The sequence below is a fragment of the Mustela nivalis genome (genome assembly GCF_964662115.1).
Source record: "Mustela nivalis genome assembly, chromosome: 7".
NCBI lineage: Eukaryota > Metazoa > Chordata > Mammalia > Carnivora > Mustelidae > Mustela > Mustela nivalis.
Window position 1 is genome coordinate 104,644,878 of NC_139026.1, and position 15,886 is coordinate 104,660,763.

General features: G+C 45.2%; 1 protein-coding gene across 3 annotated transcripts in view; it reads left to right on the top strand.

The window, feature by feature from the left end:
• Nucleotides 1-15,886, top strand: part of ANO2 (anoctamin 2) — a 342,917-nt gene that overhangs the window by 104,359 nt on the left and 222,672 nt on the right. For all 3 annotated transcript variants that reach the window (XM_082742732.1, XM_082742731.1, XM_082742733.1), the window contains 3 exons: nt 1,221-1,372; nt 3,885-3,939; nt 6,446-6,497. In XM_082742732.1, the coding sequence (XP_082598858.1) occupies nt 1,221-1,372; nt 3,885-3,939; nt 6,446-6,497 (259 nt within the window). The remainder of the gene's footprint in view (nt 1-1,220; nt 1,373-3,884; nt 3,940-6,445; nt 6,498-15,886) is intronic.

A 15,886-nucleotide genomic window follows, 5' to 3' on the forward strand; every position in this document is an offset into this window, starting at 1 on the left:
TTTATTTCTCATGCATTTTTGGTCAGGAACTTGAGCAGAGCTGGGCCAGGGGATTCTTCTGCTCCATGGAGTGGCGAGTTGGATCACTTAGTAGGATTTAGCTGGACAGGAGGGTCCAAGAAGATGGCCTTCCTAAGCCTAATGCATGGCTGGGAGTTGAAAGGCTGGGCTCAGCCTGGGTCCTTTGTCTTTCTGTTGACTCTTACCTCTGCATGGACTTCCTCCTAGAGGCGCCGGCCTTCCAGAGACCAAAGCAGACCAAAGCAGGGCTGCCCATCTTCTGAAAGGATGCAGCTGGTGTAGTGTCCCTTCTGCTGTGCTGGTTAAGCACTGACAGAACCCACTCAGATTGAAGGGTGTGGGAACAGCACAGCACCTCTTAAGAGGAAAATTTGTGTGTAAAGTTTGTGGCCATCTTTAAATCCATCACAGCTTTGGCATGAGAAGTAGAACCTCCATGTCTCAGTGACTGCATCTGTAAACCAGGAAGGCCGAGGGCTGCAGTGTCTGCAGAAGCACCCTAAACATTATAACGAGCTCTATGTACTAGAGCTACCAATAATTATCTCAGTACTAACTCTATGCTTGATTTAAGGTAGGTACTTGTTAGGTTTCATACGTTGAGGGCAGACTCATTTATCAGATATTTCCTAAGAGAAACACACAAAAGCAGGGGTGTGGGTAATGTTGCAGGGGCACGGCCTAGCTGTGGAGGACAGACTTCAGTTTGGTTGACATGAGTTAGATCCACGCTGCTACTCATTACTATCTGTGTGACCTTTCTTGACGCCATCATACCTTTCTGAGTCTTAATTTACTCATCATAGTGTGAGAGTAGTAGTATTCGCTTAGCTGGGTTGCTATGCTCATTGAAGCTAATTTGTGTAGAGCACTTAGTATGGCGACTCCTGTAGTAGGTCTTCTGTGTAATGATGTGTGTAATGTAGTCGTGGAGCAAATTTGGCCTTTTCACTGGTTTCTCTGTCCCGGTTACCTCTGTTCACACCGATGATTGCGAGGGGGTCCAGTGCCCACACTCTTATGAAAAGGCATGGTGGGGAGGGGCTAGAAGGGCTCTGCTGGCTTCTGCCAGTTTCCTCCTCTTTCCAGAGTGTCCCCTGCTGGGGGTTCAGTACTCTGTGAGCTGTGGTTGTGAGTGAATCACTCTGGTCTCTGTTGGATGTGGCCTCCTTTTTAGGCCTGTGGTTTGCCTTCCCTAGATGTATGAGATCAAATCAGAAGGCAGCATTGCAAAGAAGTTCAACGAACTTCTGCAGAAGCTGAGCTCGCCCCTGAAACCCAGAGTTCCGGACCACAGTAACAACAAGATGAAAAACCTCTCCTACCCGTTCTCCAGGGAGAAAATGTACCTGTGAGTATGGATGCTGTGGGGGTAGGGATGTGGGCAGGGAAGGGGAGGGAAATCAAACAACACTCCATGCCCTGGGCTCCCACAGTGAGTGCCCTAGTGCCTGGGCGATCGAGGAGGGGGCATGCTCTCATGGCCAAAGTGTTCCCTGGATCTGCTTCCTGAATCCCCTTCCCTAAGTGAGACTAACCCAACGGCGCCCCATGTTTGTGGGGACACCTTCCGTTTCAGTCCTTTGGCACAATGGATGGCGAATTGTGGAGTATACAGCCATAAACCTAGGGACTCTGTGAGAAAATGGTCGAATACCAGTTTCCCTTCTGTGGGGAAACCATCCTGCCCAGTTCCTAGCCTAACAGGGTTTCACCGTATTGTAATCAACCAGAGAGAAGGAGGATAAAGCTTCGGGAATTCTGTGTCCCCAGCTGCCTCCTCATATACTCACCTCAGTTGCCAACAGTAAGTCCAAGTTGTTCCCTGTGCCTCTGACTGGCCAGCTGTAGTCCAGAGCTTTCCATGACATCCTCTTTGGGTTTGATTAACTTGCTAGAGAAGCTCTCAGAATTCAGAAAACTGGGTTTGCTCACTAGATTCCTGATTTATTACAAAGGATACGAAGCAATAGCCAGATGATGAGATGCAGAAAGGGAGGTTCTGAAAGAAGGTGCTTGTGTCCTGTGGAGCTTGGGGCCCAACATGGTGGCACATGCAAGTGTTCTGGTTCCCCAGCCTGGAAGCTCTCCAGATCCTTTCCTTTCAGATTTTTTTTCTTTTTATAAAGATTTTATCTATTTACTTGAGAGAGAACAAGTAAGCGAGAGAGAGAGAGCACAAGCAGAGGGAATGGCAGAGGGAGAGGGAGAAGCAGACTTCCTGCTGAGCAGGGAGCCTGATGCAGGAATCAATCCCAGGACACTGGGATCATGACTTGAGCCTAAGGGAGGTGCTTAACCTACTGAGACACCCAGGCATCCCTCCTTTCAGGTTTTTACAGAGGCTTCGTTAAGTAGGCCTGATTGATTAAATCATGGGCCATTGGAGATGGATTCAACCTCCAGCCCCGTCCTCCTCTTCCTAGAAATCAAGCATGGGACTGAAAGTTCCAGCCTTTTAGTCACGGCTGGTTTACCTGGTAACCAGCTGCTCCCCTCTCCATTTTAGGAGATTTCCAAAAGTCACCTCATTGACATAAGCCCAGCTGTGGCAGAAAGGGGCTTGTTATGCATAACAAGACATCCATCTCACCTTTGTGGCTCTGACTGGGAGACCAAATAATATGACAAAAGATGCTCCCATTGCTCTTGTTGCTCAGGAAATTCTAAGGGTTTGGGGAGCTGTGAGTCAGGGGCCCCGGATGAAGACCAAAAGATGTATTTATTATAAGTCACAATATCACCTCCCCTCATGAGGTGGCCATTCAGATAGAACTGTCTGTCTCTTAGAACCAAGACCTGGGGGCTGTTTGAGGTCAGACAGCATGTTGACCCCTGGCCTGCTGGTTTTTTCTTTCTTTCTTTTTTTTTTTTTTTTTTTTTTTTTTTTGTGCTCTGTACTTCTGCCATGCTTCCCCTTCCATGGGCCTGCCTTCATGCCCACGGTGGCATCTGGGCTGCCCTCTCCCATGCATCTCCCGTTCTTTCAGTGCCTGGGGCCCTTTAAACCCAGCTCCTAAACACCTCTATCTGGAAGAACCTTCTGTTCTTCCTACCCCAAAGATGCTCTCCATCCTCCGAGTTTTCCTAGCAGTGGTCTACTTACTACCATGTTCTTCTCTTCATCTGTTGCTTAGGAGACACCCCTCAACCTGACTGGGCTCCAGGGGTGGGGGCTGGGAGCATGATCTGGGCACCTGGGCACCCAGTGCCTGGAGTACACTCAGCTCTAGGCAGGTGTTCCCTTTAGTGGAAGGTCATAATTTAGAGTTTAGAACTGACACATACCTTGCATAGTTAGGAGTTTGGTGGCTAATTGATTTGGCAATGGTGACAACATTAAATGAAAGTTTGAAAAATGAAGAGTTACCATCCCAGCGTGTGGAAACTTACATTCTTTGGTGGTTGTTATATTTTTTACTATCTTTGTCCATTGGAATCCTTTCTACATACTTTTATGTTTAAAACTTCTCGTAGTATAATACTTTCTGTCACAGTCTAAAATTTCCTATTTATGAATTTCCCCTAATTATTATTTTCAGTGACTGCATGGTTGTCCATCCTATAGATCATAGAATTACATTTTATGTCCATAATCTTTATTATAAGTAACTTCATAATGAACATTTTTATGCATGGGACTTTTTTCTTCTATTGAACTTTTATTTCCTAGGATCCATTTCTATGATAAGCTCTCAGAATTACTGGGGCAAGAAGAATGATGTGTGAGCATGTGCGAGTGTGTGTGTCTTATACATCTTGTTGTGCTGCCTTGCAAAGGTTTGCTCTGGGCCTGGAGTGACAGTGGTCTCAGGACCAGGGTCATGAAATGAGTTGACCTTCTGTTTTCTTGGTGTCTCCAGGTACAACGTCCAGGACAAGGACACCTTCTTTGATAATGCCACCCGTAGCCGCATTGTAAGTACACAGGTCAACCAGGGGTGGCGGGCTGTGGAAGGGAAGGGAAGGCTGAGTACCCAGTGTGGCTGGCATTCCTCTGCTCTCCCTGCTACCTTCCCTTGTCATTTGCTTGGGGTTGCCAACAACTGAGAGGCCTGTCCCAGAGCTTCCCAGTCTTCCTTGCGAAAGGCACAGCAGACAATTGCCCTCACCCACAGGTTGAGAGAAGTGCCTTCTCTTTAAGATTCTCCACCTAGGCCTGTCTTGGAATCACAAAAAGAGGAAGTGTTACAGCTGGTAGGAACTTTCAGCTATCAGGTGATTCCCCGCCTCCCTTGCTTTATACCTGGGGAAACTGAGACTCTAAGAAACAATGGATTAAAAAAAAATTTATACCAATCATTGGTATCTGATTGAGGACCACTGCTGGGCTACCGTGTTTCTTTGCCTCTCAGAGGAGTCTTGTGCATTTATATCGTAGGGAATGCTGGAACTAGCTGGTATGTCCAAGAATAAAATTAATCACCAGCCCATTCAGTGGAAAGGCAGGATTCATGCCTGTAGCTGTTCTTCTACATTTCTTTCTTTTTTTTTTTTTTTTTTTTTGCCTTTTGAAATCAAGTTTTTGAATTCTGCAGCATGATTGCTTCTAATGAAAACCTGTATAGGGCCTGTGCCCTTCTGGCCCCTGTTCGAGCTGTGGCCTTTCTCCATTCACTGATCCATTTATTCTCTCTCTACCTAGAGAGCATTCAGGCTAAGGACAGAGGAGGAAAAGAGGACCTGAAGAATGTTGCACACTTCTTCATGCCCCAGTGGGAACCTGGCAGTGTGTTCCCATTGATTCCTAGGGAAGCACTTAAGCTTCTACAGGGGAGGAGTGAGGGTTCAATTTCTAGAAGGACTTCCAAGTCAGTAAGGTGATAAGGATTAAGAAAGGACAGGTGGTTAGAGGAAGCTATGGAACATTTCCAAGGCACACTTAAAACATGGCCTCGACTCTTTGCTTGCAGGTTAGGCAAGGAAACGCTGCAGGTCCCTTCGGGTTGTGTTTTAGCAAGGTTTAAAATGGGCACATGATTTCTTTTATCATCCTATGGAAAAAGGCATAAACTTCCCATTTTTTTGGTTGATGCTATTATAAGCCGTTTAAATCTCCCTGTGGCTTGGGTCTCATGTCTGCGGGGGAGTTATAGGGTGTTGTGGAGTTTACCAAATAATTGCAGAGTACTTATAAAATAGTACAATGCCATATAAACGCTGTTCCTAATTATTATTGCTGTTGAATTACTGCACAGTATTACAAGTGAATTAAACATTCTGGGCCCCATACTGCTGGAAGTTATTTATTTCCCACTCCCTCTAGGTCTGTGGCTAGAAGATGGGAGTGTGAATGATGATGGAGGAACACACTTCTCTCATTCAGCTCTTGTTCTAGAAGCTTCTCCCTTTCTCTAGTCCACCCCACATGGTTAAGAAGGGGGGGAAAATATTCTTCGACTTTTGTCTTGGGGTCTACTCTGCCCTGGACTTCTGTCTGAGGATTGTGTTCACATCTATAAACGTCATCCCGAGCCCCTTCCCTGTGGATTCTTAAGCACCCCAGCCATTTGTCCCAGAGCAGACTGCCTTGATTGGCCCCTGTTCATAGCCCGGCTCAGGCTTGAGATCCACTGGAGTGCACCAGTGGGCCAACAGGTTTACCTGTGTCCCTGTTGCCTCTGCAGGGAGGACTCAGCAGCCCTCCCTGCCAGGTGACAGACAGTCCCCTGCAAGCCCCATGTTCAGGGCTTTGTTCAGCTGGTTTAGGCATGCCATGGCCATTGAGCTGGTTGCCTGCCCTGTGCCCCAGAAGTGCTCTAAGCCGTGGAGTCTTGAGGAAGTGTCTGACTGGGGAGACGAGATAAAGACTCGGAGAAAAACTGAAATAATAGTAACAATGAGTAAGATGTAGGTGGTCATTTTTTCGTTTACAAAGCAGGTTCAAGGTTTCTTGAAGCAGCTCTGTGAGTCAGCTCCGTTACAGAGAAGGCCATGGACCGTCAGGGTCCACAGACAACTCGCTCAGGGCCCCTTGGCTAGAAGCCAGCACTGGAACTGGATTCCGTGGCCTCCTTGTCCTGTGCTTTCCCCAGCGTGGCAGGAATCAGGGCTGGTGGAGAGGACCGTCTCTTCTTCCCCTTCCCTGACAGTCTGGCCCAGGCACTTCCTTCCTGGCCCTCCAGAGGCATGTGGGTCTGGGCTCCCTGCTGTGTTTTCCTTACCTCCTGTAACTGCAGTCAATTTATAGCCTTTCTTTATTTTTTCAGGGTGGGGCGAAGGGGGGAGTGTGTGTGAGGGGCTTAGATTCTTTGTTTCCTCAAAGCACTCAAGTCTGAATGGGTTTGACAGGCCAGGCACGAGCTTGGCATATGCTTGGCTTCCCCCTCCCTGGAAGTGGGTCCAGCTGCCTGGTCCATCGCCCAACCTCATGTGGTGACACGCATGGCCATGGCACTCACAGCCCTGCTGTTGTCCTTCTTAGGTGCACGAGATCCTAAAGCGCACAGCCTGTTCCCGAGCCAACAACACAATGGGTAAGGACCCCCTCTCCTGCCCCTGGGCTGGTGGTGGTGATGGGCTGCTCAGGGGGCCAGAGCTGTCCTTTCAGTGGCTCCCTGTGGGGGGCGGTGTTGGGCAGCAAAGAACAAAACAAACAACCCGCCCCCACATAGGAGGGGAGGCTGCTTCACTCAGGGCCAGAAGTCCTTTTTGCTCTCCGGGAGCAGCAGTGCCTCATTTCTTGGGGGCAGGGTTCTCCTCGGGTTGTAGTAACTTCTCTCAGACCTTTATCCCTGTCTCCACAGTCTCTGAAAGTTTTTCACACTCACCCAAGTGTTACTTATTTCATTTTTAAGAAGAGAGGCGGGGGCACCTAGGTGGCTCAGTCAGTTAAGCGTCTGCCTGGGATCAAGTCCCGTGGGAGCCTGCTTCTCCCTCTCCCTCTGTCTGCCACTCCCCCTGCTTGTGCCCCTCCCCTCTCTGTGATATAAATAAATTAAAAAAAAAAATAAGGCATCTCAGAGGACAGTTAGTGCAGCCTCCTCCTTTATGTGTGAAAGAAGTGGCCTCCCACAGGGTGAGTGACTTGTCCAAGGCCACACGTTAGTCGGAATGTATGGCTCCTGAATTCAGCATTCTGGTCACCAGAATGTGGCTGTTTCTGTTCCCTTGGTGGTTTGTTTTTGAAATTTGAGGATATTAGTCTTTGCAGCAGGGATGTCAGCATTTGGGGGCGCAGAGGACAGGCCGACTGATGTTGGCGGACTTTGCAGAAGACACACATAATGGCTGAGGTAAACATGGGAGCTTTTAAGCAAAAGCACGTGGCTTTTCCACAGGAATCGCTCTGCAGGCCGAGCGCTTTCTAACGGTGTTACCATCACTCAGAATGGCTTATGAAACCTTTGAGAGAAAGTCCTTCGGAATTTGTTGTGGGGTACCAAATCTTTGGCTCTTGAGGCAGCTTTGAGTTACAGAGTCCAAAAGTCATTGAGAGGCAAGTCTAGTGAATTATGTAGTCACTCAAGCCAAAGAATAATAACACTGCTAATGATAATAATGGCTAATATTGGAGAGTTTGAGTGGGGGGACTCATAAGATGCCTCACTACCAAGAGAAGGAACCAGAATGGGTTTTATATAGTGACAGGGCTTTTACTGTAGCACAGAACTTCTCAAGAGGGCACTATATGTATGACTGTTTGCTTTGACGTATTCATCTTGTTACTGAATTACAGGTAACACTCCAATTTTTAAAAGTCAGGTCTTCTGTGTGACGTTATTTGTCTGGACCATGGTGCTGATGAGGCTGGGACATGAATGAGGGAGGTAACTAATTAGCCCAGCTCGATTCCATGGAATAGACTGGAGCCCTCCCTCGGAGCAGTCGTTTGTCCTTGGTTACAAGGACAACCAGAGGAATCAAGAGATCTTAGATTTTCTCATGGCTTCTATCAGAATTCTTGAATTTGTCTCACATCTTGACCAGTTCACTCCTCAGTTCCATTAATCTGCCTTTTATCCTGCATACCACCCCCAACTGGACCAAATCTGCTCCCTCAGATATCATATGTGAACTCCTACTTCCCACAGTTCATGGCCTTTTCCTTAGTCTTCATCTTTCTTAGCCTTTTACGTCTTTCCAAACCTTCTGTACCATCCCCTGTCTTCTGAGAGTTCATATCCAGGAAGGTGCTACTGCTGTGCTAATCTGCTGCCATTCTGTTTCTGCCTCCTGGACCACACTTTCTTTGGTTCTTCTTCCTTCTTCTAGATTCTTCCTTCTTCCAGATTTTAGATGTTTTCTTCTCCATATTCCTATGGCTTCCTTACTTTCTGTCTATACAGATGACTAGCGATCATGTATTTCCTTTTTCTTTTAAGATTTATATATTTATTTGAAAGAGCATGAGAGAAAGTGCACTTGGTGGGGAGGGTGAAAGGAAGGGAGAGAATCTCAGTCAGACTCTCTGCTGAGCGCAGAGCATCCTGCGGGATAGATCCCATGGCCCTGAGATCATGACCAGAGCCGAAACCAAGAGTCAAACTCTTAACTGACTGAGCCGCGCAGGCACCTCTGGCAACCATGTATTTCTATTTTGCCCTTTTCTCACCAGTTCCAGCCCAACATTTCCAGCTTCCAGATGGATATCTCCACTGAGATGTTCAATAGAACCTTAAAATCAATATAACAAATGTCCATTTCTATTGGATTCCCTCTCTCTCCCATTTCTCTTCCCGTTGACCTGACCATCACCATCTTCTCTGTTTATACTCACACAGTTCCCTTCACCTGAATGTCCTTACTCCATCTCCCCCATGTCCTTCCCCAGAGCAGACATGGCTGTCTCACAGGTTCTTCCAATGCCCTCTCCTTGGCACTCCCACCAAACTCATTGTCTTTCTTGCTAATTGCTATGTGCATGGCTTAGACTCCCAAACAGTCCTTGAGGTGTGTCTGGATCATCTTCGATGCCCCAGTGCAGCTAGCTGTCTGCCTTGCACATTCTACTCTGTCAGTTTAGTAAGTTAATTAAACATGCCTAGCTGGTAATTGTGTCCGTGGACAAATGGCTCAACTTCTCTGCAACTCAGTTTCCTTTGATGTCAAGTGGAGATAATAACACTATCTTTCAGAGCTTTTGAGAAGATTAAGTACAGAACTGTTTTTTTTTTTTTTAAATAAACTGGAAAATCCTGAAAAACTGAAGTTTATTTTGAGACAGTCTCTGGGTTGTTGGAAGGCCATTAGGCACCCTCTGCTTTAACACTGGAAGTTTTGTGTGTGTTTTTATTTTCCTTTGAAGATCTGAGTTTTTTGATGATGTCTCAAATCAAACATCTTAAGGATTTTGTTGCTGTTGAGTAGCTTTCCAAAATTTGTTCCTTTTTTGACATCCAGAAAATATTTATTGAGCATCTTCTAGGTGTCAAATGACATTATAGAAATGGAGAGATGCTAAGATGAATTTGACCTAATTTCTAGCCTTGAGGGGCTCTTAGCCTTGCCATGCAGACAGACAGGTAAATAAATAATTATGAGATAATCTGCTAGGTACAACTCTGGAGACATGTCCAGAGTGCAGAGGGAACACAGAAGTGGAAGCAATCACTTCTGTGCTTATGTCTGAGTATCAAGATAAATGGTCTAATATTCACTTTGTAGCTCAGGGGAAAGTTGGGATGTCAGTAATTCTGGGGACAGAGAGAACACATGATTTGTCCAGGATCACATACTGAATCACTATCAGAATTGAGTCTACAGCTTGGGTTTCTTTGCTCCAAATCCCATTTCCATTCCCCTTGTGATGCTGTGAACCAGAGGTGGAATTAGGTTGAGTCTTTAAAGTCTGTTACTACAGAAGCAATAGTTATCCAGCCACCAATTTATAGGCGCTTGAATTAGAAGGGAGAGCCTACCTTTTGTGGACATATATTGAACCTGAGATCCTAAACACCAAGGTAGGATCTTGGCAGGGACTTCAGCAGAGAAACATGGAGAAGTGAGTTCAAGTTCTATCTCCATTTAATTCAGTTAGGTTTTAGTAGGCTTTGAGGTGTCCATTAGCCTCAGTTTTCCTGCACTTATAAAACGATGAGTAAAATGAAGGAAAACTGAGGCTAACATATCATAAAGCCTCTTCCTTTAACTTCTAATGTAAGTTAAACCTGAAGTACGCAACTCACTGTACAATACATTTTAAAATTCCCTTGTTGATTTCTGTGCTTTATGCATGGGAATGATGTAAGCAAGTGATGAATAATTTTTTTTTAATCTAGATTCTCAGAATTATCTGACAACAGACTCGATATCTCATGCAGATCCTCTGAAAGAACCTCAACCCCAATGTAAACAAAAAAATACAGATTTCCTTTTGCAGAGACAACCCAGCTCCCATCCATGTACCCTAAACTTCAGTGAACTCTGGTTCTTCATTTTGCAAGCCAGAAACAATAACAGAGTATTGTTTGGTTGATCTTGTGAACATGTCTGAAATGGGTACAGTTTGACTGTTTACAACCACGATTCTACTCTATGTCAACTGCATTTTGTTTTTTACCTGAATTTACTATCCCAGTAAGAGGTCTTCTTAGCCCCAGTTCTGTCCATTTTTAATCCATGCCATAACATACAGCCTGTATAGCTTTTTAAAATGCAAATCTGATCATTTCACTGGTCTGCTTGAAATGGTAGAATAGATCCACATTTCACTTAGATAAAATCCAAACCCTTTAACAGTTACATATTGTTATGGACTTGATGTTTGTGCCCCCCACAACAGATCCATTCACTGAAGCCCTAAATCCCACCGATAGTGTGTTAGTTCAACAGTAGCTGCCAATGGGTTTGTAACCATTACTGGGTTTGTAACAAGGGACATATGACTGAAATTCTCTGATTCCCAGGGGAAGAGAGCCCTGAGGCTGATTTTCAAGTTGTTTGTTTTCTGTCTAGGAAAGTCAAGTTGCCCCTAAAATCTTTGGCCAATGTACCATCTTACTTAGAAGATCAGAAAAACTAAGGAATGTAATGACATGCAGAGGCCTCAAGATAATAACATGGCTCTTTGAGCCATGGGGTAAATTTTGATTTTATTGCCCTTCTCTCTGTTTTTATAGAGAAACACAAATGGCTAGATTTGAGTTGGATTCCTCCAGAGGATTGTTGCCTCATAAAAAAGAAGAGAAAAAGGGAGAACAGTGCTTGGCATTGTTTTCTAAGGTATTTTTGTTGATTCTTTAGCCCAGGAATTACCTTTAATATGGTCATTATTGCGGCCAGATTACAAAGCTTTATTCCCTTTGCCAGTGTACCCAGTTACGAAGGGAATTAGAAGATAGTGAAAATAAAGAAAGATTAGAATCGAAGATGGAAAATATATGAAAGATAATGATAATTTGGAAATACTTCCATTTATTCAGTATTATCACCTTTTTTTTTCATTGTGGAAAATACATATATCTGAGTGCCTACTTTTGCGAAGCATGAAGCTGTACACAAGGTGCATGTGTGGAATTATTTATATTCCCATCTTGTTCCACAAAATTTCTGAGGTGGCTTACAAGAAAAACAATAAAACAGCATAATATAAATAAATTAAGAAATAAGAACCAGGAAAAACACAAATTAAAATAGAATGCCAAAACTAGGGGAAAAAAATAGAATACAGATATTCAAACCATAAGGCCCTGTAGTTCTGCAGTTGAGCTGCAAATTTGACCTTGAACCAAAGTGAAAGGGGAATATGGGTTAGTGGTTTAGTTCTTGAGGTCCTCAGCAATGTCTTTTTATACAGAAAATTTTCTGAAATCTCTTGTACTATTCTCTGCTTTCTTATATAGGATAGATCAAGGTACCTTCTCTGTATAGATGCATATGTAACCTTTTTTTGGATGATTCAGGATCATCATTAAGAATACAAGTTTTTAAAATGTTTCCTTAATAATCATCCAAGTATTGTTAGGGTTGTTTGCCCCGCACTCTCTGATATCTTGAATTTCTGACTCTGGTAACCTCTGTCTCTGAATTCTGCTCTTTCTGTTTTGCTTTTGCTGTCAGGGAGACATAAGAACAAACTTGTGAGAGTCTGGGGTAAAGAGAGAGAGAGAGAGCAAATGCACTGAGGGAGGGTCTACGGGATTCTGCTGTGGTGAGGGTCCGCAACATTAGGGAATGGGTTTTTGAGATCTACGTACTTTTTCTTTCTTCTGGGTTCTCTGTGGTGAGGACAGATAAGCAGATAAGAGATCCCTGAACACATAAGGTATTATTATGACCAGAACTATAAGGACCCATTGCACAAGTACACTTCTACACTCACTTCTTGTGTGATCCTTGAAACCACCACACAGAGTAGGGTCAGCAGAGGTTAACCAATTTCAGGGCAGAGGGATGAACAGGCTGCCTAAGATCAGAAATTTAGAGACATATTTAAACCCCAGGTATCCTGTCTCTTTAAATTAATTAATAAAATAAAATAAAATAAAATAAATTAATAAATAGATGAGGCTTTTGGGGAAAGGTTTCCCAGAGAGGTGGAAGCTGAGGTCTTCCTGGTATAACATTCATTCACTTATTCAGTGGGTATTTACTGAGCACCTACTATGTGTCCTTCCTGCTCTAGAACTAAGGGATAGAGTAGTGAATCAGCCAGACACAACACACAGCAATCCCTGCTCTTGTGGGGCTACATTAGCATTTGAGGAGAAGAGATAATAAGGTGCCACGTGGCTGTGTGGCCAGAGAGACACATACAAGGAGAGCAAATAAGACAGAAGACATGATGGGAGCCTCTCCAGAGAATCACGGTCCCAACGGGAACAAATGACATGATCAAAGTAGGATAATTTAAGGTGGGAATTGAGACACCATTTCCAAAGGTGGGGACAGGGAGTTGGGAATGCCTGGAATGAGCAGCAGTAAAGCTCTTCCTTGCTGTAGATCCATGAGGTGAGAGAGAGGTTACTGGAACATGGATGAACAGAGCAGGGTAGAGGAAACCCATGGAAAGAAGCAGGTGGCTGTTCAAGGAGGAGGTCAGAGGGTCCCATCTCCCTCTGACTGCTAAACCCAGTAGAAAGCCAGAGAACAAGGGAGCCCATTCATGTCAGATAGAGAAGGGGAGAGAGTGTATCTAGAAGGGGCCAAAAGAAGATAGGCACACACCTGAAAAGGCTGAGAGGCAGGTGGCATTTCAGCTCTGGGATGAACAAATTGAGAACCGTAGGTCAAGTCACAGCCCCTCTCTGGGCCCATTTCTTTCTTCTCTTGTACCATAAAGAGGGACCCCTCAGTGTGCTCGAAGCTTCTAATTCCAGCTCCAGCATTTCATAAACTTGGATTCAAAGGAGCAACATAGTCTCCTTTCCATAAGAACCAGCTAGGCTGAGAGAAGGGACTGGATTTCCTATAAATTCACGGCGAGCAGGTCCCTGGGCCAAAGCCAGGACTTGAATTGCACAATGTTTGTGGATCTCAAAGACCATGGGAGTAGACAGTGGAAGGGAAGGTGAGGATTCAGGACTGCTGGCCAGGGTGGCTGGGAGCAAAGATGCACTCCTGCCTTGCTCCCTCTCCCGTGGCCATGGGTAACATTGCTCAGGTGCGGTGTGCTCCGTGGGTATCTGAGTCCCCTGGTGCATCTCTGAAAGCCCCGGCTCCCTGGGCCCCACACCGTATGTGCTGGATCAGAATCTGCAGGGGCAGGGTGCCAGGGGCTACAGTTTTAACAGGCTATCCAGAGGACTCTTAGGAACTTTAAAGTTAGATAAAGCAGATTATGGGCAGGCAGACTCCGCCCTCTTGGCCTACTGACATCTGGGAATGGAAAGAATGGTGCAGCGTGCTCTGTCCTCTGGGGATTTGGCCATTGGTTTTCTGAAGTATCCAAAGATAACCAAGGTGTCTCTGTGAAGAGCTTGATTGTTGCTAGGACTTTGCTAACATTTGTCATGTGGGCATTTAGTTAATTTAGTTCAGTCTCTTTTTGTCCTAGCCAACAGTAGGGCCCCGTGGACTCTCTTTGTCCTCCCTGCACCACTCTGGTGGAAGGATGTGCAGGAGGGTAAAAACAAGCATAAGAAGGCAAAGAAAGGGTTACTGACCATCAAAAAGTTTGGGTGTATTGGCATTGGCTGATGGTCTAATTTGTAATTGGGGAGATTTCTTCTGTAACCCAACCTTTCCCTCTTATTTACCCTGGAAGTGAGGGATTAAAACTAAGGCACATATGGTGTTCAGAGACCAGATATATTTGTGAGTTTGGGTTCTGCATGGTGGTGGTAGTGTGTGAACAGTCTTGGCCCAGTGAAACTTGGCCTGCCCCCATGATGCCTCCTTAGTCAATGTAATCTAAAATCAACTCTCAGGGTCCTGCAAATTCACCTTATCATGGAATGCCTTTCTAAAAATGGAAGTGTAATTAACATACAGTGTTATATTAGTTTCAGGTGTCCAACATCATGATTCAATGATTCTGTACATTGTCCAGTGCCCACCACGATAAGTACATACAACATTATTGCAATATCATTGCCTATAAGCCTTTAAAGTGCACTTCACTGTGGAAAGAAAGCCAAGCCCCCTTGACCACGTCAGAGGGAGAGAGACACCTTTTCTACTTCTTTCGTATGGAAGTTATTGCTTCGTCTTCATGGACAGAAAATTACAGATTGATGGAACTACACTTTCATAGACACTTCGGTGTCAGAGCATTTAAACAAATGTATGCTTCGGGCATCTCTCCTCCCCACTCAGAAGACGATGTCTTAATTATTTTGACCGAAGCCAGACTGTGTTGTGTGTTGTAAACATCTGGTTTATCATTCATCCAACTGAACTGGTTTATATTTTGTTAGAAGAAAAGGCTCGGGATTAAAGGCATTTAAGTAATTAAGCACACGTCAAGACAATTTGGTGATGGGTAAATATAGTCTCTGTTAAATGCACCGTCTGGGACCTCTGGTTTAGATTTACGTCCGGCTGGAGCACGGGATGAAAGCAGAATGCCGGGTGGACTGGGCCCTGTTCTGGGGGGGAATCAAAACCAAATGGGTTTTCAAGAGTTCACCACTCCTCTAAGTACCTGTCCCACTGGATGAAAGTTTCCTTTGAGTTTGGCCTGGAGGTCCCAGAGCTGCGGTCCCTGTCACCCAGCAGCTCTTGTAGATTTAATGAGGCTCTCTTTGGGAGGCCGACCGTAAACCATGCTTTGGTTGATCCTTTGTGTCCGGGAAACCAGAGATGTCTTGGAAGCTAAATGCTAGGCCTCGGGTTTTGTGTTCTGAGTGTGTGTTTTCAGGTACGGGCCTGGCGCCTGAGCCCACCTGTTCCTTGACCCTGACCCTCTGGGTGCCAAGGAACCGTGTTGCCAGGCCTGGCCAAGTCAGGTTGTAGAGCTGTGGTTAGCACTGGGCAGAGGAGAAGCATGAGCCTTTTCTTTTAGGGATTATAGTTCTAAGAGCAAGAGGTGTGAAGATCTAGTGACTTAAAGGGACCGGAGGGATCAGTGAGATGTTTCTCACTAATGTGAGATGTCTGAGCTGAGACACTGCTTCTGTTTGCAGGGAGAGGGAAAGGACAGTGTCCTCTGTGCTTTCTCCTTCTTCCTGGCTCCCCTTCTGGGGGCAGCGGGATGAGAGGTCGGGTCTTTCTCTCTCCCTGGGTCTAGAGCAGAGAGGAAAGACTAGATGTGATCTTGAAGAAGAAAGCTTTGCCATTATGGCCAGATGGATGGGGCATGATGGAACCAATTAGCTCATTTTTGCTGAAAAGAAAGGAAAAAATTCAGAATTTCAGTTTTCAAAGCAGAGACTCTTATTTAAAAAAAAACGTTTGATTATTTTCTTCTTCTTTCAAACTGATTTCCATGCTTGTTTGGGGGTAGGATGTTGGTTTCTGAAGTCTGTGGGTGACCCAGGAGGCC